This window comes from Melanerpes formicivorus, unplaced genomic scaffold (assembly GCF_026170545.1).
Source record: "Melanerpes formicivorus ecotype bairdi unplaced genomic scaffold, bMelFor1.0.p_v2 SCAF_82, whole genome shotgun sequence".
Classification (NCBI taxonomy): domain Eukaryota; kingdom Metazoa; phylum Chordata; class Aves; order Piciformes; family Picidae; genus Melanerpes; species Melanerpes formicivorus.
In genome coordinates this window covers 2,039,128-2,062,905 of record NW_027142434.1, presented here as the reverse complement: position 1 = coordinate 2,062,905, position 23,778 = coordinate 2,039,128, and the positions used below count along the sequence as shown (strand labels likewise).

Genomic DNA, 23,778 nt, shown 5'->3' with positions numbered 1-23,778 from the left:
GTCTGTGCTGAGGAAGAGGAGCAGGCCCTGGGCTCTTGTCCTGAAAGGCAGCCAGCACCTGGCCGTAGGGAGAGTGGGGAAGTGCTGAGGAACCAAGGGGGAAAGGCCCTGTGAGGATGGTGGCTCACCTCCACCCCAGCACCCCCAGGCCCCCAAACCCACACACTGCTGGTAAAGATTCCTCCTGGCACAGGGGAACCATCCCCCAGGGTACAGCAGGAGCCTCCCTGAAGTGCTTGGCTATCCTTCCCTCATCCCAGGGGGTCCTCCCCGCCTGGGATGGCATCCTGGGCTCCCCACTGGAGCTGCCTGGCCAGGGACTGGACAAGCCTTGCGTGGCTGGGATGCTGAGCATCCCTTCTGTGTCCTCTCAGGGTTCTGTGAGCCTCAGGCAGAGGCAGTGGTCTCTTCCCCCACCACTGAGGTCCCCATGGTCCTCCATGGCAAGGCAAAGCTTGGTGAAGGCAGACCCCTGCCTGGGTGACGCTGGGCAGAGGATGCTGGGCCTGGTGCTCTCCTCTTGGTCCCCATCCTCCAGCTCCAAGGCCTTGGGTCCTCCTTGCACTTACCCAGGGCTGGGCTGGCTGCCCTCAGGCTGACCCTCAGCAGGAGTAGGTCCGGACTGTGGAGCTCTCCAACCTTGGCGACCCAGAGGCACCGACTGGGAGGGAGCCAAAGAGCACAGCAATCACTCACTGCCCCACTCAGCCCTCAGCTCCCCTCCCACATCCTGCTTAGGCAGCACCTCTGCACTGCAGTCACATGAAGATGAGGCTGCCCTGAGGGTGTCTGGGGAGCTGCCAGCCTGATCCCTGCTGCCCCTGGGGGGCTGTCCCCAGCTTTCATTGCCCTCAGCCAGGTGGCAACTGCAGCTTCCAGGGAGCTTCCAGGGAAAGGCTGAGCAGAAGTTTGACCCAAGCCACTGGATGGAAAGCTGGAGACAGGAGGAGAGCTGGGCCTGGGGCTTGGGGCTGGGAGGTGCAGCTTCTCCATTCCCACATCCACTTCTCAGCCTGCTGAAGCCACCTCTGCACCGCTGGGGCTGTGGCAGCTGGCTTGGGACAGTGGCGCCAGGCTGGCAGCCCCAGAGAACAACCCAGAGATGACCTGGGTGGAGCTTGTGGCTGCCCACAGCCTCGGGAAGGACCAAGGGAGCTTGTAGGAGGAGTGGGGTTGGGGTGGGGGCAGAGGCCAGGAGCTGTGCTCAGCTCAGAGCCAGGAGAGCAGCAGCACAGGCAGCAGCTGCCTCACGCCAGGGCCCTGCCAGCCTTGGGCAGGAGCTGCTCAGCAAGGCTGGGACCGAACTGAGCTGGAATGGAGTCCCCTGGGGCTGCTCTGCAAAAGGCAGGAGGGACAAGGCTGGCCCAGCCTGGGCTGCTGCTTCCTGCCAGCTCCCAGAGGGGTCTGGAGAGCAGGGCTGGGGAGGAGCAGCTGAGGGAGCTGGGGGGGTTGAGCCTGGAGCAGAGGAGGCTGAGGGAGACCTCATTGCTCTCTGCAGCTCCCTGAGAGGAGGCTGCAGCCAGGGGGGGTTGGGCTCTGCTCCCCAGGCTCAGGGGACAGAAGGAGAGGAACTGGCCTGAAACTGTGCCAGGGGAGGCTGAGGTTGGAGAGGAGGCCAAATGTCTTTGCTGGAGGAGTGGTCAGGGCCTGGCAGAGGCTGCCCAGGGAGGTGGTGGAGTCCCCATGGCTGGAGGGGTTGCAGCAAGCTGTGGCCATGGCAGCTGGGGCCAGGGTTTGGTGGCCATGGGGGGGGGTTGGGGTTGGCCTGGGGGATCTCAGAGGGCTTTGCCAACCTGAACACTTCTCTGATTCTAAGAGAAAAGCTTCAGGTCCCAAGGCTGCTTCAGAGGGGCACAGAGCTGTGCAGGCACAGAGCCAGCGGGGAGGGCCCAGGGAAACCACTCGTGGCCATGGTTGGGTGCCCATGGGGGGGGTTTGGGCTGGCTGCTGCTGGCCAGGATGACCTGGGAGGGCTTTGCCAACCCAACCGACTCGGTGACCATTCCCTGCCTTCACCAGCAGGTCTGAGCAGGGCCGGGAGCTGCCCCTGGGCAGGGGGGTGGGGGGGTGGGGAGGGTGTGACCTACCTTCTGGGGGCATCTTCTTGGCGGGGGCGGGCGGGGGGGGGCAGGGGGCACCATGCTGGTGACACGGAAGCCGGCGGGCAGGGTCTCGGCAGAGCCGCTCAGCAGCGTGATGCTGTGCAGGTCCCGCGGGCGGAAGCGCTTGCGCCACGACGGCGTCCGACGGAAGCTCTTCTCGTCCCCCTGCCAGGGCACAGCAGCGCACGGGGCTGGCACCGGCACCGGCACCCCCTGCCCCGGACCCCCGGGCACGGCCCCACCTCGGGGGCAGCCCAAAGGGCGGAGAGGCCTGGGGCGGAATGGGCTGGGGGAGGCAGGAGAGCTCTCTGCCCTCCCGTCCCGGCGCGCTGCTGCTGCTCAGCTCTGCTCCCTGCCTGCCTCTGCTCCCTGCCTCTGCTCCCTGCCTGCCTCTGCTCCCTGCCTCTGCTCTGCTCCCTGCCTGCCTCTGCTCCCTGCCTCTGCTCCCTGCCTGCCTCTGCTCCCTGCCTCTGCTCTGCTCCCTGCCTGCCTCTGATCCCTGCCTCTGCTCCCTGCCTGCCTCTGCTCTGCTCCCTGCCTGCCTCTGATCCCTGCTCCCTGTCTGCCTCTGCTCCACTCCCTGCCTGCCTCTGTTCTGCTCCCTGCCTGCCTCTGCTCCCTGCCTGCCTCTGCTCCACTCCCTGCCTGCCTCTGCTCCCTGCCTGCCTCTGCTCTGCTCCCTGCCTGCCTCTGATCCCTGCTCCCTGCCTACCTCTGCTCCCTGCCTGCCTCTGCTCTGCTCCCTGCCTGCCTCTGCTCTGCTCCCTGCCTGCCTCTGCTCCCTGCCTGCCCCTGCTCCCTGCCTGCCTCTGCTCCCTGCCTACCTCTACTCTGTTCCCTGCCTGCCTCTGCCCTGCTCCCTGCCTGCCTCTGCTCCCTGCCTGCCTCTGCCCTGCTCCCTGCCTCTGCTCCCTGCCTCTGCCCTGCTCCCTGCCTGCCCCTGCTCCCTGCCTGCCTCTGCTCTGCTCTCTGCCTGCCTCTGCCTCTGCTCCCTGCCTGCCTCTGCCCTGCTCCCTGCCTGCCTCTGCTCCCTGCCTGCCTCTGCCCTGCTCCCTGCCTGCCTCTGCTCCCTGCCTGCCTCTGCTCTGCTCCCTGCCTGCCTCTGCTCCCTGCCTGCTTCTGCTCCACTCCCTGCCTGCCTCTACTCTGCTCCCTGCCTGCCTCTGCCCTGCTCCCTGCCTGCCTCTGCTCCCTGCCTGCCTCTGCTCTGCTCCCTGCCTGGCTCTGCCTCTGCTCCCTGCCTCTGCTCCGCTCCCTGCCTCTGCCTCTGCTCCCTGCCTGCCTCTGCTCCCTGCCTGCCTCTGCTCTCCACCCTGCCTGCAGGATGTCTCCTGTCTTTCAGACACCAACTCACTAGCTGCAGAAACACCTCAAGGGATGCATCTAACCTTGGCCTGATAATGGCAGCTGGCAGTGGCTGCTTCTCTCACGTCTGAGTCCCAGTGCCAGCACCACCTGCTGCCCCCCTGGCTCACCTCCACCTCTGTGCCAGCTCAAAGGATGGAGAAGCCTGGGCTGAATGGGGTGAAGGACACAGGAGAGCTCTCTGCCCTCCTGTGACCCAGGCTTTAGCCTTTCCACCCTGCCTGCAGGATGTCTCCTGCCTTGGAGGCACCAACACACAAGGCCCAGGAAGACCTCAAGGGATGCATCTAACCTTGGCCTGATAATGGCAGCTGGAGGTGGCTGCTTCTCTCAGTGCTCTCCAGATTGAGTCCTGCATGCTCTGCTATCACATCCCATGGAGGAGAGACCTGCAGCGGCCTTGAGTGACCTGGGGCTGGTGGGAGGTGTCCCTGCCCATGGCAGGGGGGGTTGGAACTGGAAGATCTTCAAGGTTCCTCTTCCCCAGTGCCTGTCCCTTTGGCACCATGATTTTAACTCATTAGGGTAGATTGAGACTGGAGAGGAGGAAGAAATTGTTGGCAGTGAGGCTGGGGAGACTCTGGCAGAGGTTGCCCAGGGAGGCTGTGGCTGTGCCCTGCCTGGAGGTGTTCAGGACCAGGCTGGATGAGGCCTGGAGCAAGCTGTGCTGGGGGGAAGTGTCCCTGCCCATGGCAGGGGGTTGGAGCTGGATGATCTTGGAGGTCCTTTCCAAGCCAACCCACCCTGTGAACCTCTGCACTGCCTCCTCCAGAGACAACAGGAGAGGTTTCCAGCTGCTCAAAGCAGCTTCTCTCTCCCACCAGCTTTACCCATGGCAGATGTGTCCTGCCCAGAAGATCTGGGATCAGATGGCCAGAGCCTAGAGCCAGTACTAAAGGGGCTGCTGAGGAGAGCTCAGTGCCTGAGCATGGGGCCAGAAATGCTGCAGATGGGCAGAGGCCAACAGGATGGCATTCAGCAAGTCCCAGTGCCAGGGGCTGCACTTTGGCCACAGCAACCCCAGGCAGAGCTCCAGGCTGGGGGCAGAGTGGCTGAGAGCTGCCAAAGAGAGAGGGAGCTGGGGGTGCTGATTGACAGCTGCCTGAACAGGAGCCTGCAGTGTGCCCAGGGGGCCCAGAAGGCCAAGGGCATCCTGGCCTGCAGCAGGAAGAGTGTGGCCAGCAGGAGCAGGGAAGTCCTTGTGCCCCTGGACTCTGCATTGGTTAGGCCACACCTGGAGTCCTGTGTCCAGTTCTGGGCCCTTCAGGTCAGGAAGGAGATTGAGAGACTTGAAGGTGTCCAGAGAAGGGCAACAAAGCTGGGGAGGGGTCTGGGGCACAGCCCTGGGAGGAGAGGCTGAGGGAGCTGGGGTTGCTTAGCCTGCAGAAGAGGAGGCTCAGGGGAGACCTTCTTGCTCTCTGCAACTCCCTGCAGGGAGGTTGGAGCCAGGTGGGGGTTGGGCTCTTCTCCCAGGCCCCCAGCACCAGAACAAGAGGACACAGTCTCAAGCTGTGCCAGGGGAGGTTTAGGCTGGAGGGGAGGAGAAAGTTCTTCCCAGCCAGAGAGATTGGCCCTGGGGATGTGCTGCCCAGGGAGGTGGTGGAGTCCCCATCCCTGGAGGGGTTCAGGAGGGGATTGGATGTGGCACTTGGTGCCATGGTTTAGCAACCATGAGGTCTGTGGTGACAGCTTGGACTGGATGATCCTTGAGGTCTCTTCCAGCCTTGGTGATGCTGTGACACTGATACAAGGCTCTTCCTCTCCTGCCTCCACAGCCTGCCCGCAGGAGCCCTGGGGGCCTTGCCCACAGTCTGAGCTAACCCTGCTGCTGCAGCTGCTCCACAGAGCCTGGCACACCCCCTTGGAGCAGGAGGGGGTGGGCAGAGGCCCTGCCTGCCCCGGTTCTTGCCCCAGAGGGGGAGCTCAGCAGGCTGGGGGCCGGGGGAGGGTTGGTACTCACGTCGTCCAGGCGGCGATCCGTGCCCAGGGCCAGCAGGTTGTTGAACTCCCGCTCCAGCACCTGGCGAGCCTGCAACCCACAGAGGGAGGAAGGCTCAGGGGGGAAACAGCCCCCAGCACAAAACCCCTCCCCAGGAGAGCCAGAGAAACGCCCCAGGGGCCACCTGGCTGCTCTGCTCTGAAAGACACAGCTGAGTTGGTCCAAACTCCCTGCCCGAGGAGGTTGGAGCCAGGTGGGGGTTGGGCTCTTCTCCCAGGCAGCCAGCACCAGAACAAGAGGACACAGTCTCAAGCTGTGCCAGGGGAGGTTCAGGCTGGAGGTGAGGAGGAAGTTCTGTGCTCAGCACTGCTGAGGCCACACCTGGAGTCCTGTGGCCAGTTCTGGGCTCCTCAGGTCAGGAAAGAGGTTGAGCTGCTGGAAGGTGTCCAGAGAAGGGCAACAAAGCTGGGGAGGGGTCTGGGGCACAGCCCTGGGAGGAGAGGCTGAGGGAGCTGGGGTTGCTTAGCCTGCAGAAGAGGAGGCTCAGGGGAGACCTTCTTGCTCTCTGCAACTCCCTGCAGGGAGGTTGGAGCCAGGTGGGGGTTGGGCTCTTCTCCCAGGCAGCCAGCAGCAGAACAAGAGGACACAGTCTCAAGCTGTGCCAGGGGAGGTTCGGGCTGGACGGGAGGAAGAAATTCTTCCCAGCCAGAGAAATTGGCCCTGGGGATGTGCTGCCCAGGGAGGTGGTGGAGTCCCCATCCCTGGAGGTGTTCCAGAGGGGATTGGATGTGGCCCTTGGAGCCATGGTTTAGCTGTCAGGAGGTGCTGGGTGACAGCTTGGACTTGATGAGCTCTGAGGTCTTTTCCACCCTGCTTGATTCTGGGATTCACTTTCCATTTGGCATCTTCAGCTGATCCAGATCTGCCCTGGCCAGGCTCATCCCAACCTAAGCAGCTTCAGGACTTGGCTCACACCCAGCCTGCTCCTCACTCTCCCCATCTCCATGGGCAGGTGGAGGGGGGAACAAGGTGGAGCTGCTGCAGCCTTGGGGCAAGCTGTGTTTGGGGAGGATGTTGGAAGCCATCTCTGGCCCAAAATGCCAACAGGGAGAGCAGCAGCACAGGGAGGGGATTCTGCCCCTCTGCTCTGCCCTGCTCAGCCCCCACCTGCAGCACTGCCTCCAGCTCTGGGGGGCCCAGCACAAGGAGGACCTGGAGCTGCTGGAGAGGCTCCAGAGGAGGCCACAGAGATGAGCAGAGGCTGCAGAACCTCCCCTGTGGGGCCAGGCTGGGAGAGCTGGGGCTGTGCAGCCTGGAGAGGAGAAGGCTGCAGGGAGACCTCAGAGCAGCCTTGCAGGAGCTGAAGGGCTCCAGGAGAGCTGGGGAGGGACTTGGGCCAAGGGCTGGGAGGGACAGGAGGAGGAACAATGGCTTTGAGCTGGGAGAGGAGAGACTGAGAGTGGAGAGGAGGAAGAGATTGTTGAGAGTGAGGCTGGGGAGAGCCTGGCACAGGCTGCCCAGGGAGGCTGTGGCTGCCTCTTCTTCAGCTGACCCAGATCTGCCCTGCCCAGGCTCATCCCAACCTGAGCAGCTTCAGGACTTGGCTCACACCCAGCCTGCTCCTCACTCTCCCCATCTCCATGGGCAGGTGGAGGGGGGAACAAGGTGGAGGTGCTGCAGCCTTGGGGCAAGCTGTGTTTGGGGAGGATGTGGCCCTTGGAGCCAGGGTTTAGCTGTCAGGAGGTGCTGGGGGACAGCTTGGACTTGAGGAGCTCTGAGGTCTCTTCCAGCCTGGTTGATTCCCTGAGTCTATGAAAAGGTAGAGGTTGAGCTCTTCTCCCAGGGAACAAGAGGCAGGCAGAAGGGAACAGCCTCTTGGGGCAGCAGGGGAGGTTTGGGTTGGCCCTGAGGGACAGCTTCTTCCCCAAAAAGGCTGTCAAGGCTTGGTGGTGGAGTCCCCAACCCCTGGAGGGGTGTCAAAGCCATGCAGCTATGGTGCTGAGGGCCATGGTTTGCCCTGGCAGTGCTGGGTTAGGGCTTGGAGCTGAAGAGCTCCAAGGGTCTCACAGAGTGTGAGGGGCTGGAAGGGACCTCCAGAGCTCATCCAGTCCAACCTCCTGCCAGAGCAGGGGCACCAGAGCAGCTCACCCAGGAACACCTCCAGGCAGGTCTTGAATGTCTCCAGAGAAGGAGACTCCACAGCCCCCCTGGGCAGCCTGCTCCAGGCCTCTGGCACCCTCACAGGGACAAAAATCCCTCCTCCTGTTTCCTTGGAGCTTGCTCTGCCTCAGCTCCCACCACTGCCCCTTGGGCTGGCACTGGGCAGCACCCAGCAGAATCCCAGAACCCCAGAACCATTCAGGCTGGAAGAGAGCCTCAGGGTCACCAAGTCCAACCCAGAAGCCTGCTCCACAAGGCTCAGCCCTAAGCCACAGCCCCAAGCACCACATCCAAACCACCTTGAAGCACCTCCAGGCTTGGGGACTCCACCACCTCCCTGGGCAGCTCATTCCAATCCCTGACCTCTCTTGTTCCTACTCTCCACTCCAAACCTCCCCAGTGGCAGCTTGAGGCCCTTCCCTCCTGCCCTGTTACTGATGCCCTGTGAGAAGAGAGCAGCAGCAACCTCTCCACAGCCTCCTTTCAGGGAGCTGTAGGCAGCCAGGAGGTCTCCCCTCAGCCTCCTCTGTTTCACACTCTCCATCCCCAGCTCCCTCAGTTGCTCCTCAGCAGATTCATTCTCCAGGCCCTTCCCCTTCCTTGCCCTGCTCTGCCCTGGCTCCAGAGCCTGGCTCCATCCTCTTGCCACTCACCCTTCACATCTTCACCAACATGAATGAGGTCACCCTCAGGGTCCTCCTCTCCCAGCTGCAGAGCCCTCAGCTCCCTCAGGCTCTCCTCAAAGGGAGAGATTTCTACCAAGGAAAATGATTCAGGATCTGCAGGGGGCTGCAGGAAAGCTGGGGAGGGACTTTGGAGGGTGTCAGGGAGGGATAGGGCTGGGGGGGATGGAGCAGAACTAGAAGTGGGGAGCTGGAGATTGGCTGTGAGGAAGAAGTTGTTGGGCAGGAGGGTGGTGAGAGCCTGGCCCAGGCTGCCCAGGGAGGTGGTGGAAGCCTCCTGCCTGGAGGTGTTTGCAGCCAGGCTGGAGGTGGCTGTGAGCAAGCTGCTGTGGTGTGAGGTGTCCCTGGGCATGGCAGGGGCTTGGAGCTGGCTGAGCCTTGAGCTCCCTTCCAGCCCTGCCAGCTCTGTGACTCTGTGAGAGGAGAGGAGGAGTGGGGTGGCAAAATGAGCATTGAGCTGGGCTGAAGCAGTGCTTCTGGAGTGTGAAATTCAGGAGAGTGGCAGAGGATGGAGCTGGAGCCAGCCCTGGAGCCAACCCTGGAGCCAACCCTTCCCCTGAGCCATGGGGACAGTGTGGGTGAATGTCTGGGGAGGGCAGCAGAGGAACAGGCTGGAGGTGGCTGTGAGCAAGCTGCTGTGGTGTGAGGTGTCCCTGCCCATGGCAGGGGCTTGGAGCTGCCTGAGCCTTGAGCTCCCTTCCAGCCCTGGCAGCTCTGTGACTCTGTGAGTGGTGCCCAGCCTGGGAGTGAGGCAGGGATGATGCCTTCAGTTTAGACTGGATGTGAGGAACCAGTTCTGCACCAGGAGGGTCGAGGAACACTGGCCCAGGCTGCCCAGGGAGGTGGTGGAAGCCTCCTGCCTGGAGGTGTTTGCAGCCAGGCTGGAGGTGGCTGTGAGCAAGTTGCTGTGGTGTGAGGTGTCCCTGGCCACGGCAGGGGCTTGGAGCTGGCTGAGCCTTGAGCTCCCTTCCAGCCCTGGCAGCTCTGGGGTCGCTTCTATGCTTCTCCAGGGCTCTGAGCCTGCAGCTGGGGCAGTCCCACTGCAGCCCTGTCCCAGGCCAGCCCCCCAGGCTTCCCCCCCAGGGGCTGCTGCTCTCACCTGGGTGTTCTGTGTGGGGATCTGCAGCACCAGGGCCAGGCTGTTGTGGTCGAAGTTGTCGTCGAGGGCCAGCAGGGCGCCGTGGACGCCGCTCTCCGCCAGGTTGTTGGCGTACTCCCGCAGCCCGATCGACTGGATCCAGTGGATCACCTGGTCGTTGGTCCACACCAGCACGTCTGCAAGAGAGGCACAGCGGGGCCTGGGGCCACCTCATACCACCCTCGTGCTCCTGGGGGGCCCCCTGATGGTGCCCACCACACAGAATCACAGAGACCTCGGAGAGCATCACGGCCGAGAGATCACCAACCCTACCTCAGCAGCCAGACCTGAGTGCCTCAGCCAGGCTCTGCTGGAACACCCCCAGGGCTTAAACACACCCAGGCTCTGCTGGAGCCAGCTCCAGGGTGCATGGAGGAGCTGTGCACCACCCCAGCACCAGGAGCTCAGTTCTGGCCTCACCAAACTCCTCAGAGCATCGCGGGCACAGGAACCACAGCTTGCCTTGGGGTGGAAGGGACCCTCCAAGGTCATGGGATCATAGAATCAGTCAGGTTGGGAAGGACCTCAGAGCTCAGCAAGTCCAAGCTGTCAGCCAACCCCTCCTGAAAACCAAACCCTGGCTCCAAGTGCCACATCCCTGAACACCCCCAGGGATGGGGACTCCACCACCTCCCTGGGCAGTACATCCCCAGGGCCAATCTCTCTGGCTGGGAAGAACTTTCTGAGCATCATCAGATCCCCTCCTGCCCACTGCAGGGGCTCAGGGCACCCCCAGCTTGCTCAGCCTCCTCTTCCTCTCTGGTTGTCCTGAGATTCCCTGCACACCTGGCTGCTGCTTGGATCCTCATTATGGATCATGTCCCTAATGATCCCAGCAGCTGCAGGGGCTTGGGATTCATTTTCAGTTGTTTTCTGCCTGGATTTCATAGAAGCAATCAAAGAATCACAGAATAATCAGGTTGGAAAAGACCTCAGAGCTCAGCAAGTCCAAGCTGTCCCCCAGCACCTCCTGACAACCAAACCCTGGCTCCAAGTGCCACATCCAATCCCCTCTGGAACACCTTCAGGGATGGGGACTCCACCACCTCCCTGGGCAGCACATCCCCAGGGCCAATCTCTCTTGCTGGGAAGAACTTTCTCCTCCCCTCCAGCCTAAACCTCCCCTGGCACAGCTTGAGACTCTGTCCTCTTGTTCTGGTGCTGGGGGCCTGGGAGAAGAGCCCAACCCCCACCTGGCTCCAACCTCCCTGCAGGGAGTTGCAGAGAGCAAGAAGGTCTCCCCTGAGCCTCCTCTTCTGCAGGCTAAGCAACCCCAGCTCCCTCAGCCTCTCCTCCCAGGGCTGTGCCCCAGACCCCTCCCCAGCCTGGGGGGAGTGGTGGAGAGCAGCTGAACAGGAGCCTGCAGTGTACCCAGGGGGCCAAGAAGGCCAAGGGCATCCTGGCCTGCAGCAGGAAGAGTGTGGCCAGCAGGAGCAGGGAAGTCCTTGTGCCCCTGGACTCTGCATTGGTTAGGCCACACCTGGAGTCCTGTGTCCAGCTCTGGGCTCCTCAGGTCAGGAAGGAGATTGAGAGACTTGAAGGTGTCCAGAGAAGGGCAACAAAGCTGGGGAGGGGTCTGGGGCACAGCCCTGGGAGGAGAGGCTGAGGGAGCTGGGGTTGCTTAGCCTGCAGAAGAGGAGGCTCAGGGGAGACCTTCTTGCTCTCTACAACTGTGTGGCCAGCAGGAGCAGGGAGCTCATCCTGCCCTGTGCTCAGCACTGCTGAGGCCACACCTGGAGTCCTGTGTCCAGCTCTGGGCTCCTCAGGTCAGGAAGGAGGTTGAGCTGCTGGAAGGTGTCCAGAGAAGGGCAACAAAGCTGGAGACATTCAAATCCTGCCTGGATTTGACCTTCTCTAGGTGACCCTGCCCTGGCAAGGGGGGCTGGACTGGAGGATCTCCAGAGGTCCCTCCCAACCCCCACCAGGCTGTGCTGCTGTGTGGTTCTGTAAGCAGATAAAGGCACTTGGAGCAATCTCCTGGGGACCCACAGCAGGGAGCAGCCCCTGGAGAAGGTCCCCTGGCTGTGAGTGCTCAGAGGGAATCCCAGAGCTGTCAGGGAGCTCAAGGCTCAGGCAGCTCCAAGCCCCTGCCATGGGCAGGGACACCTCACACCACAGCAGCTTGCTCACAGCCACCTCCAGCCTGGCTGCAAACACCTCCAGGCAGGAGGCTTCCACCACCTCCCTGGGCAGCCTGTGCCAGGCTCTCACCACCCTCCTGGCCAACAACTTCTTCCTCACAGCCAATCTCCATCTCCCCACTTCTAGTTCTGCTCCATCCCCCCCAGTCCTATCCCTCCCTGACCCCCTCCAAAGTCCCTCCCCAGCTTTCCTGCAGCCCCCTGCAGCTCCTGGAGGGCCACAAGAAGGTCTGCTTGGAGCCAGGGAGTGATTTCCTCCTGGCCAACACTGAGGGAGAGGAGGGAGCCCAGGGCTGGGGAGGCCCTGGGGGGTCCTGCAGGGTGCTGCCCCTGGCTGCTGACCTTTGAGCTCGTGCTGGGTCTCCTCTCGCCGCCGCTCCAGCTCCTTGCGGTCGTAGTTGAGCCTCTTCAGGCACATGATGCCGTACTGCAGGCTGGTGCTGCAAGGACACCAGGGGTCACCAACCCTCAGCAGGGCACAGCACCACAGCTGCCATCCCTGCCTGCTCTTCCTGTGCCCAGGGGAGGCTTGGGTTCAGGGCTGGGTCCGAACAGACACAGCCCAAGAGGAAGATCTGGGCCGGAAGCTGGGGAAGGTCCTTCCCTCCCATGGCCATGCCCCAGCCCCACCAGTTTGGCCCTGGGATCCAAGGGAGAAGGAGGAAGCAGCCCTTGGGGGCTGTTCCAGTCTGAAGGGTTCATCCCCAGAGCAGAGAGGGCCCTGGCAGCCCCAGGGACACAGCCCCAGGGACAGAGTCCCAGGGACACAGCTCCAGGGCCACAGCTCAATGGACACAGCCCCAGGGACACAGCCCCAGGGGTACAGCCCCAGGGGTACAGCCCCATGGATACAGCCCCAGGGCCACAGCTCAATGGACACAGGCCCAGGAACACAGCCCCATGGCCCCAGCTAAATGGACACAGCCCCATGGATACAGCCCCAGGGCCACAGCTCAATGGACACAGCCCCAAGGCCACAGCCCCAGGGCCACAGCTCAATGGACACAGCCCCAGGGCCACAGCCCCAGGGCCACAGCCCCATGGACACAGCCCCAGGGACACAGCCCCAGGGCCACAGCCCCAGGGACACAGCCCCATGGACACAGCCCCATGGATACAGCCCCAGGGGTACAGCCCCATGGACACAGCCCCAGGGCCACAGCTCAATGGACACAGCCCCAGGGGTACAGCCCCATGGACACAGCTCCAGGGCCACAGCCCCATGGATACAGCCCCAGGGCCACAGCTCAATGGACACAGCCCCAGGGGTACAGTCCCAGGGCCACAGCTCCAGGGACACAGCCTCAGGGGTACAGCCCCATGGATACAGCCCCAGGGCCACAGCTCAATGGACACAGCCCCAGGGGTACAGCCCCATGGACACAGCCCCAGGGATACAGCCCCAGGGCCACAGCCCCATGGACACAGCCCCAGGGACACAGCCCCATGGATACAGCCCCAGGGCCACAGCCCCATGGACACAGCCCCAGGGGTACAGCCTCAGGGACACAGCCCCATGGCCCCAGCCCACAGGGGGGGGTGGCTGGTGGCACCCTGGGGCACTTGGTGCTTGAGCAAGGAGTTTGGGATGGCAGAAAGGCTTCCCCAGGCTGCTGGCAGCTGCTGCTGTGCCTGCCCCTGGGGCAGCAGCTGGGAGCAGCCTCCCTGGGTGCCTCTGCTCTGCACCACAGCCAGGAGGCAGCCTGGGTGCCCTGCACTCTGCTGCCAGCGGGGTGATGGAGGAGAGCACTGCCCCGGGGGAGCCTCCCTGCAGCACCAGGGCTGCCCAGCCCGGCAGGGAAGGAGCCCCCAGCCCGGCAGGGAAGGAGCCCCCAGCCCGCCCCATCCCCCCCCCCAGGCAGCCCAGGGGCTGCAGGAGCTGAGGGCTCACCGGTGGAAGCTGTCTACCATCTTGAGGTGCACCCTGAGGTCCTTCTTGGTGAGGTGGTCGAGCATCCTGGCGTCCACCAGGCACTCCATGAAGTAGCTGCGGTACTGCGGCAGCCCCAGGCTGGGCAGCCACTCGTTGCCGATCCACTCGTGGTTCATGTCCCCATAGGCCAGCGTCTGGGGGGGCAGGGGGAGAAGCAGGGCAGCAGGCAGGGCCTGGGGGAGCTGCAGACCTGGATGGCCTGGATGGCCTGGGTGGCCTGGATGGCCTGGATGGCCTGGATGGCCTGGATGGCCTGGATGATCTGGATGGCCTGGGTGACCTCACTGACCTGGATGGCCTGGTTGGCCTGAATGACCTGGATGATCTGGATGGCCTGGGTGACCTCATTGACCTGGATGACCTGGCTGGCCTGAATGACCTGGATGGCCTGCATGACCTAGGTGACCTCATTGACCTGGATGACCTGGATGGCCTGGATGACCTGGATGGCCTGGATGGCCTGGATGGCCTGGATGGCCTGGGTGACCTGGATGGCCTGGGTGACCTGGGTGACCTGGATGGCCTGGGTGACCTGGATGGCCTGGAGGGCCTGGATGACCTGGATGGCCTGGATGGCCTGGATGACCTGGATGGCCTGGATGGCCTGGATGGCCTGGATGGCCTGGATGATCTGGATGGCCTGGATGACCTGGGTGACCTGGATGGCCTGGATGGCCTGGGTGACCTGGGTGACCTGGATGGCCTGGATGACCTGGAGGGCCTGGATGGCCTGGGTGACCTGGATGACCTGGATGGCCTGGATGACCTGGATGACCTGGATGATCTGGATGGCCTGGGTGACCTGGATGGCCTGGATGACCTGGAGGGCCTGGATGGCCTGGGTGACCTGGATGACCTGGATGGCCTGGATGACCTGGATGACCTGGATGACCTGGATGGCCTGGATGACCTGGATGACCTGTATGACCTGGATGGCCTGGGTGACCTGGATGACCTGGATGACCTGGAGGGCCTGGATGGCCTGGAGGGCCTGGATGACCTGGGTGACCTGGATGACCTGGGTGACCTGGATGGCCTGGAGGGCCTGGATGACCTGGGTGACCTGGATGACCTGGATGGCCTGGATGGCCTGGATGACCTGGTTGGCCTGGTTGGCCTGGATGACCTGGATGGCCTGGATGGCCTGGATGGCCTGGGTGACCTTGGTGACCTGGATGGCCTGGATGACCTGGATGGCCTGGATGGCTTGGATGACCTGGGTGACCTGGATGGCCTGGATGACCTCATTGACCTGGACGACCTGGTTGGCCTGAATGACCTGCTTGGCCTGCATGACCTGGGTGACCTCACTGACCTGGATGACCTGGATGGCCTGAATGACCTGCTTGGCCTGCATGACCTAGGTGACCTCATTGACCTGGATGATCTGGATGGCCTGGATGGCCTGGATGACCTGGATGACCTGGATGACCTGGATGGCCTGGGTGACCTGGATGGCCTGGATGGCCTGGATGGCCTGGGTGACCTGGATGACCTGGATGGCCTGGGTGACCTGGATGACCTGGATGGCCTGGGTGACCTGGATGGCCTGGGTGACCTGGATGACCTGGATGGCCTGGGTGACCTGGATGGCCTGGATGGCCTGGGTGACCTGGATGACCTGGATGGCCTGGGTGACCTGGATGGCCTGGGTGACCTGCTTGACCTGGATGGCCTGGATGGCCTGGGTGACCTGGGTGGCCTGGATGGCCTGGATGACCTGGGTGACTTGGTTGGCCTGTATGACCTGGATGGCCTGTATGACCTGGATGACCTAGGTGATCTCATTGACCTGGATGACCTCACTGACCTGGGTGACCTCCAGAGGTCCCTTCCAACCCCTAATGTTCTGTGATGCTGTGACCCAAGCCCCCCTCCCCTGATGTCCAACTCCCCCTCCCACAACCCCCCCTGGAGCCCCCAGGGTGCCTCACCTGTGCCCAGCTGCCTTCCTCTGTGTCCTGAGTGACACATGCAGCATGTCAACAGAAAGGACAAGGACAGTCAGTAGCTGGCAGCCCTGCCCCAGGGGGGCACACTCTGTCTGTGCTGTGTGGGACTCCCCTGGCCCTGCCATGACCCAGAGGGGATGGAGTCAACCTGCAGGGCTCAGGGAGCTCAGGGCATGCTGGGGACATCCCAGCTCTGCTGGGCCCAGCTTCCACTCCAGAGGCTCTTCCCATGGGCATCAGGCTGCAGGTGGCACAGACAGAGGAGCTCAAGCCTCTGCCCTGGGGAGTGTGAGCAGTTCTTGGGCAGGGCAGGGCTGGTGCCCCTGGGCTGGGCACTGGGGAGGCCACACCTCAAATCCTGGGCTCAGACTTGGGCCCTTCACTGCCAGAAGGACATTGAGAGGCTGGAGCAGGGCCAGAGGAGGTCAACAGAGCTGGGGAAGGGTCTGGAGAAGAGGGCTGGGGAGGAGCAGCTGAGGGAGCTGGGGGGGTTGAGCCTGGAGCAGAGGAGGCTGAGGGAGACCTCATTGCTCTCTGCAGCTCCCTGAGAGGAGGCTGCAGCCAGGGGGGGGGTTGGGCTCTGCTCCCCAGGCTCAGGGGACAGAAGGAGAGGAACTGGCCTGAAATTGTGCCAGGGGAGGCTGAGGTTGGAGAGGAGGCCAAATGTCTTTGCTGGAGGAGTGGTCAGGGCCTGGCAGAGGCTGCCCAGGGAGGTGGTGGAGTCCCCATGGCTGGAGGGGCTGCAGCAAGCTGTGGCCATGGCAGCTGGGGCCATGGGGGGGTTGGGTTGGGGTTGGCCTGGGGGATCTCAGAGGCCTTTGCCAGCCTGAACAATTCTCTGATTCTCTGTTTCTCTGGCTGCAGAGAGAACCCTGAGCTGCACCTCCTGGGTCACAGCTCCCTGGGGGGGTTCCCAACCCTGTTTGCTGACCTTTGGCCCTTTCCTCTCTTGCCAACCTGTGCTGGTTTTGCTCTAACCCCACAGAACCTGCCAAGGGGAGGTGCCACCTCCCTGCTGTACCTCTGAGCTCTGCTTCCCCACAAGGCCCTTGCCAGGTCCAGGTCTCTGCTGGCAAAACCTTCACCCAAATGCCTGAGTTGGCAGCAGAAATGCCACCTGCTGCCCCTGCCCTGGGATGTGGGCATGGGCTCCCTGGGCTGCAGGGCAGGCAGCATGGCTACCCCTCCCCAGAGCAGCCAGAGCTGGCAGGAGCATGCCCACATCCCTCTGGGGGACCCCAAGCTGGCAGGCAAGGGGGAGGGGCAGGCAGTGGGGATGATATTTGGGGGTGCCAAGGTCAAGGGGGGATGGCAGTGGCTCCTCTGGGTGCAGAAGGAGCAGTGTGGGGACCCAGCCTCATGCACCCACCCTGAGGTGGGCAGGTGGTGATGGTTTGGGCCTGGGGCAGGGCAGGTGCAGGTTGGCCCTCAGGAGGAAGCTCTGCACAGGGAGGCTGGGGGGAGCCTGGAGCAGGCTGCCCAGGGAGGTGCTTGAGGCTCCATCCCTGCAGACCCTCAAGGGCAGACCTGATGTGGCCCTGGGCAGCCTGCTCTGGCTGGGGGTGTCCCTGCTGCCTGCAGAGGGGTTGGACAAGAGGAGCTTTGAGTGTCACAGAATCAGTCAGGGTTGGAAGGGACCACAAGGATCAGCCAGCCCCAACCCCCCTGCCATGGGCAGGGACACCCCACACTAGATCAGCCTGGCCACAGCCTCAGCCAGCCTGGCCTTAAACACCTCCAGGGACAGGGCCCCAACCACCTCCCTGCACAACCCAGTCCAGGCCTTCACCACTCTCAGGGGGAAGAACTTCCTCCTCCCCTCCAGCCTCAATCTCCCCACCTCCAGCTTCATTCCATTCCCCCTAGTCCTAGCACTGCCTGAGATCCTGAGCAGTCCCTCCCCAGCCTTCCTGCAGCCCCCTGCAGATCCTGGAAGGGTAGGTGCCCTGCTTCCCCCTGGCAGCTCCTAATTCCCACCCCAGACACCCCCAGGGCAGCTTCTGGGGGTCCTCATGGGACATTCCTGTGACTGGAAGCTCCATGGGCTGTGAGTGGTGTGAGCTTTAAGCTGGATATTAGGGGTCTGGATCACAGCCCTGGGAGGAGAGGCTGAGGGAGCTGGGGTTGCTTAGCCTGCAGAAGAGGAGGCTCAGGGGAGACCTTCTTGCTCTCTGCAACTCCCTGCAGGGAGGTTGGAGCCAGGTGGGGGTTGGGCTCTTCTCCCAGGCAGCCAGCACCAGAACAAGAGGACAGAGTCTCAAGCTGTGCCAGGGGAAGTTTAGGCTTGATCTTAGGAAGAAGTTCTTCCCAGCAAGAGAGATTGGGATGTGCTGCCCAGGGAGGGGCTGGGGTCAGTATCCCTGGGAGTGTTTAAGAAGAGCCTGGATGAGGCACTTAGTGCCATGGTCTGATTGATAGGGTTGGGTGATCAGTTGGTCCTGATGATCTTGGAGGTCTCTTCCAACCTGGCTGATTCTGTGTGTGGAAGGCCACAATGAGGTCACCTGGGAGCCTTCTCTTCTCCAGCCTGCACAGCCCCAACTCCCTCAGTCTGTCCTTTCCACCCTGCTGCCCTCTGTGAGACTAATTCTGCTCTCTGCCTTCCACTTCCCTCCTCCAGATCCCAACCCACAGAGAAGCTGCTCCAGACCCTCAGCCCAGCCCTCGGGGGCTTGGCCAGGAGAATGCTCCTGATGGGCTGGAAGCCACTCTTGGGTCTGGCTGGGGGATGGTTCCTGGGGGGCTGCCTGCTGCTGGGCAGGAGCTGGGAGCCGAGGAGCAGCACTGAGCCCTGCCCCCCTTCCCCCCGGGCGCTGGGGCAGGGCCTGAGGCCTCACCGTCTTGGTGGAGGTTGCCATGGTCTCCATCTCCTCGTGGGTGACCCAGACGTTGCCAGAGGACTGTGGGGGGAAGTGCAGAAAGGTCAGAGCAGAGCCACCAGAAGGGAGCTGAGGTCTCCCTCTGCAGCCCTGCTGGGGACAAGCCCAGCTCGGGCTGAGGGAGGGCTGCCCAGGGAGGGCTGCTCAGGGAGGGCAGAGTGGGGCTGGGGAGCAGGGAGGGTGCTCAGGGAGGGGAGAGCCTGGCACAGAGTAGTCAGGGAGGGGAGAGCCTGGCACAGGCTGCCCAGAGAGGTTGTGGCTGCTCCCTGCAGAAGGGAGCTGAGGTCTCCCTTTGCAGCCCTGCTGGGAGCAAGCCCAGCTCAGGCTGAGGGAGGGCTGCTCAGGGAGGGCTGCTCAGGGAGGGCAGAGTGGGGCTGGGGAGCAGGGAGGGTGCTCAGGGAGGGGAGAGCCTGGCACAGGGTGGTCAGGGAGGCTGTGGCTGCTCCCTGCCTGGAACAGCAAGCAGGGAAGCTCTGCTGGGTGGTTTGGTGGCAGCAAGGCAGGGCCCAGCCCAGCTCCTTGCAGGGAGGCACAGGAAGGCTTCCTGTTGTGGGACTGGAGCCTGGGAACTGCTGGCAGTGAGGCTGGGGAGAGCCTGGCACAGGCTGCCCAGGAAGGGGAGAGCCTGGCACAGGTGCTCAGGGAGGTTGTGGCTGCTCCCTGCAGAAGGGAGCTGAGGTCTCCCTTCACAGCCCTGCTGGGAACAAGCCCAGCTCAGGCTGAGGGAGGGCTGCTCAGGGAGGGCAGAGTGGGGCTGGGGAGCAGGGAGGGTGCTCAGGGAGGGGAGAGCCTGGCACAGGGCGGTCAGGGAGGCTGTGGCTGCTCCCTGCCTGGAACAGCAAGCAGGGGAGCGCTGCTGGGTGGTTTGGTGGCAGCAGGGCAGGGCCCAGCCCAGCTCCATGCAGGGAGGCACAGGAGGGCTTCCTGCTGTGGGACTGGAGCCTGGGAGCTGCTGGCAGTGAGGCTGGGGAGAGCCTGGCACAGGCTGCCCAGGAAGGGGAGAGCCTGGCACAGGTGCTCAGGGCTGCTCCCTGCAGAAGGGAGCTGAGGTCTCCCTTCACAGCCCTGCTGGGAACAAGCCCAGCTCAGGCTGAAGGAGGGCTGCTCAGGGAGGGCTGCTCAGGGAGGGCAGAATGGGGCTGGGGAATAGGGAGGGTGCTCAGGGAGGGGAGAGCCTGGCACAGGCTGCCCAGGGAGGGGAGAGCCTGGCACAGGCTGCCCAGGGAGGTTGTGGCTGCTCCCTGCAGAAGGGAGCTGAGGTCTCCCTTCACAGCCCTGCTGGGGACAAGCCCAGCTCAGGCTGAGGCCTCTGTGCCCCTAGGAACTGCGGGAGAGAAGGAGGCAGTGCCCTGCCCGGGAGCCGTGGGGCGCTCACCGTGCAGGAGGTGGGCAGCACAGAGGGGCTGGGGAGGGACAGCATCTCCTGGATGGCCTCTGCAGCCCCACGGAACCGTGGGAAGGAAGGAGGCAGTGCCCTAGGGGCTGGGGAGGGACAGCATCTCCTGGATGGCCTCTGTGGTCCCAGGGAGCCGTGGGAAGGAAGGAGGCAGTGCCCTAGGGGCTGGGGAGGGACAGCATCTCCTGGATGGCCTCTGCAGCCCCAGGGAACCGCGGGAGGGAAGGAGGCAATGCCCTGCCCTGCCCTGCACTGCCCTGCCCTGCCCTGCCCTGCCCACCCCGGGGAGGCTCTGCCCGGGAGCCGTGGGGCACTCACCGTGCAGGAGGTGGGCAGCACAGAGGGGCTGGTGAGGGAGGGCATCTCCTGGATGGCCTCTGCTGCCCCAGGGATCCGAGGGAAGGAAGGAGGCAGTGCCCTAGGGGCTGGTGAGGGACAGCATCTCCTGGATGGCCTCTGCTGCCCCAGGGATCCGAGGGAAGGAAGGAGGCACTGCCCTGCCCGGGAGCCGTGGGGCACTCAGCGTGCGGGAGGTGGGCAGCACAGAGGGGCTGGTGAGCGACACCATCTCCTGGATGGCCTCTGCGGCCCCAGGGAACCACAGTAGGGAAGGAGGCAGTGCCCTAGGGGCTGGGGAGGGACAGCATCTCCTGGATGGCCTCTGCTGCCCCAGGGATCCGGGAGCCGTGGGGCACTCACCGTGCGGGAGGTGGGCGGCGCGGAGGGGCTGGTGAGCGACACCATCTCCTGGATGGCCAGGCGCAGCTTCAGGCGGTGCAGGGCGTTGCTGATGCCGATCTCCCGCTGGATCTCGGTGTCGGACAGCGCAGACATGATGGCTCCGCTCTTCACGTTGGCTCGGCAGGCAGCCACGTACCAGGCTGGCATCCCCACCCACAGCTGCCGAACAGGGCACAGACGCTGCCTGCCTGAGCGGCGCTGCTGCTGCTGCTGCTCTCACACCCACCCCGGGGCCGAGCCCAGAGCCCTGAGCTGGGCTGCAGCCAGGGCAGGGAGAGCACAGCACAGGGAGGGGATTCTGCCCCTCTGCTCTGCCCTGCTCAGCCCCCACCTGCAGCACTGCCTCCAGCTCTGGGGGGCCCAGCACAAGGAGGACCTGGAGCTGCTGGAGAGGCTCCAGAGGAGGCCACAGAGATGAGCAGAGGCTGCAGAACCTCCCCTGTGGGGCCAGGCTGGGAGAGCTGGGGCTGGGCAGCCTGGAGAGGGGAAGGCTGCAGGGAGACCTCAGAGCAGCCTTGCAGGAGCTGAAGGGCTCCAGGAGAGCTGGGGAGGGACTTGGGCCAAGGGCTGGGAGGGACAGGAGGAGGAACAATGGCTCTGAGCTGGGAGAGGGGAGACTGAGGGTGGAGATGAGGAAGAGATTGCTGAGAGTGAGGCTGGGGAGAGCCTGGCACAGGCTGCCCAGGGAGGCTGTGGCTGTGCCCTGCCTGGAGGTGTTCAGGACCAGGCTGGATGAGGCCCTGAGCAAGCTGTGCTGGGGGGAGGTGTCCCTGGGCATGGCAGGGGGTTGGAGCTGGCTGATCCTGGAGCTCCCAACCCAAGCCCATTCCATGAACAAGGACACTTGGACCTCCCTGTGGGGCTCCTGTTTGGGTTGCAGCTTGCAGAGATGCCCCTGGGCAGCCCAGGACCCCTGTGCCTGATGGACACAGCCCAGGGGAAGAGCAGCCTTGGGCATTCCAACCCAAAGCCCTGCTCCAGCTCCAGCTGCACAGAGCATGTGAGGGGGCTGGGGTTCTCCTCTGCTCCTGCAGGGTCTGCAGCCAGCACTGCTGTGCATGCCCCCAGCACGGTGAGGCTGCAGGCTGCAGGCTGCTGCTGGGGGGGGAGCATGGTGGCTGCAAGGCTGTTGGGGCATGCAGGCCCTGCACAGGCCATGCTCTTCCTCACCTCCAGCCAGGAGACCACGGTGGGGCCATCCCAGTGAGCAAAGGGCAATCCTTTCCTCCGAGCCTCTTCCAGGAGCTCGTGCCTGGGGGGAACAGAAGCAGCAGAGTGGTTCCTGGGGGAGCTGGGGGAGGGAGAGGCTCTGGCAAGGGAACAGAGCCTGGGCAGCAAGAGCCAGCGGGCAGCAAGGTGGCTATGGGGCTCAGAGGGCTGAGGGGAGGGGGAGAAGCCTTCCCAGCAGCCCCCAGCCCCATGGCCGTGCTGGGCAGGCCCCCCTGCCGCCGGGGCGGGGAGGGAGCTTCACTCACTTCTTCCGCAGGCGCCGATCCTTCTCCGCCTGAGCACCCAGCTTGCCCAGGCCCAGGGGGTCCTGCATGCCCACCTCCACGTCAGTCAGCAGCACTGTGGGCCAAGCAAGACAGCCCCAGGTCAGTGTGGCACCTCCAGGGCTCAGTGAGACAACCCAGGGGTTCAATGGACACCTCAGGGCTCAGTGAGACAACCCAGGTCAGTGTGGCACCTCCAGGGCTCAGTGTGGCGCCCCAGGGGCTCAGTGAGGCACCCAGGGGTTCAATGTGACACCCAGGGGTTCAGTGAGACACCTCAGGGGTTCAGAGTGACACCTCAGGGCTCAGTGTGACACCCAGGGGTTCAATGTGACACCTCCAGGGCTCAATGTGACACCCAGAGGTTCAATGTGACACCTCAGGGGTCAGTGAGACACCTCCAGGGCTCAGTGAGACACCCCAGGGGTTCAGTGAGACACCTCAGGGGTTCAGTGAGACACCTCAGGGGTTCAGTGTGGCACCTCCAGGGCTCAGTGTGACACCTCCAGGGCTCAGTGTGACCACCTTCAGGGCTCAGTGTGACAACCCAGGTCAGTGAGACACCTCAGGGGTTCAGTGTGGCACCTCCAGGGCTCAGTGTGACACCTCCAGGGCTCAGTGTGGCACCTTCAGGGCTCAGTGTGACAACCCAGGTCAGTGAGACACCTCAGGGGCTCAGTGTGACACCTCAGAGGCTCAGTGAGACACCTCAGGGGCTCAGTGTGACACCTCAGGGGTTCAGTGTGGCACCTCAAGGGCTCAGTGTGGCACCTCCAGGGCTCAGTGAGACACCTCCAGGGCTCAGTGTGACACCTCAGAGGCTCAGTGTGACACCTCAGGTCAGTGTGACACCTCAGGTCAGTGTGACACCTCAGGGGCTCAGTGTGACACCTCAGGTCAGTGAGACACCTCAGGTCAGTGTGACACCTCAGGTCAGTGTGACACCTCCAGGGCTCAGTGTGACACCTCAGGGGTTCAGTGTGGCACCTCAAGGGCTCAGTGTGGCACCTCCAGGGCTCAGTGAGGACACCTCAGAGGCTCAGTGAGACACCTCAGGTCAGTGTGACACCTCCAGGGCTCAGTGTGACACCTCAGGGGCTCAGTGAGACACCTCAGGTCAGTGTGACACCTCCAGGGCTCAGTGAGACACCTCAGGGGCTCAGTGTGACACCTCAGGTCAGTGTGACACCTCAGGTCAGTGTGACACCTCCAGGGCTCAGTGTGGCACCTCAAGGGCTCAGTGTGGCACCTCCAGGGCTCAGTGAGACACCTCAGGGCTCAGTGTGACACCCAGGGGTTCAATGTGACACCTCCAGGGCTCAATGTGACACCTCAGGGGCTCAGTGTGACACCTCAGGGGCTCAGTGTGACACCTCCAGGGCTCAGCGTGGGCACTGCCCACAGTCCCCATGCCAAGATGCTGGGGATGTGCACAGAGGGTGATGTTTCCAGCCCACCCTAAGGCCCTGAGGGAGGCCCAAGGGATCCCCCCTTTGCTGTCCCTCCCATTTTGAGATGGGAGCCACACAAAGGGCTCTGCAAAATCCAGCAGGTCCCCGAGGGAGGGAAAGCAGGTTTGGGGCCATGCAGGGTAGGGAGCAGACAGGGGGTGGCCATCCCCACTGCAGCCCTTGCAGAGCACCAAGAGTGACACCAGGCTCAGGCCAGAGAGGGCTGTGGGGCAGCAAGCAGCAGGAGCCACCTGCCCTGGTGGTGCAAGGCAGCCACTGCCCACCCCTGGCACACTTTGGGAGGGGGAGCTTTAGCCTAGGCCCTGCCTGCAAAGAGAGGAAGCAAAATACAATGGATGGAAAAGGATCCCAGAACCCCAGAAGCATTCAGGCTGAAGAGAGCCT

The 23,778-nt window shown here is 63.5% G+C and overlaps 1 protein-coding gene across 1 annotated transcript in view; it reads right to left on the bottom strand.

Moving 5' to 3' along the window:
* The window catches only part of LOC137454604 (liprin-alpha-4-like), a 63,655-nt gene continuing 39,877 nt past the window's right edge, over window positions 1-23,778 (bottom strand). The window contains 13 exon segments of the mRNA XM_068164711.1: window positions 1-84; window positions 570-661; window positions 2,088-2,133; window positions 2,136-2,267; window positions 5,428-5,496; window positions 9,349-9,524; window positions 11,871-11,968; window positions 13,420-13,595; window positions 15,396-15,422; window positions 18,251-18,313; window positions 20,388-20,588; window positions 21,600-21,681; window positions 21,905-21,998. Of these exon segments, the coding sequence (XP_068020812.1) occupies window positions 603-661; window positions 2,088-2,133; window positions 2,136-2,267; window positions 5,428-5,496; window positions 9,349-9,524; window positions 11,871-11,968; window positions 13,420-13,595; window positions 15,396-15,422; window positions 18,251-18,313; window positions 20,388-20,588; window positions 21,600-21,681; window positions 21,905-21,998 (1,223 nt within the window). The 3' untranslated portion in view covers window positions 1-84; window positions 570-602.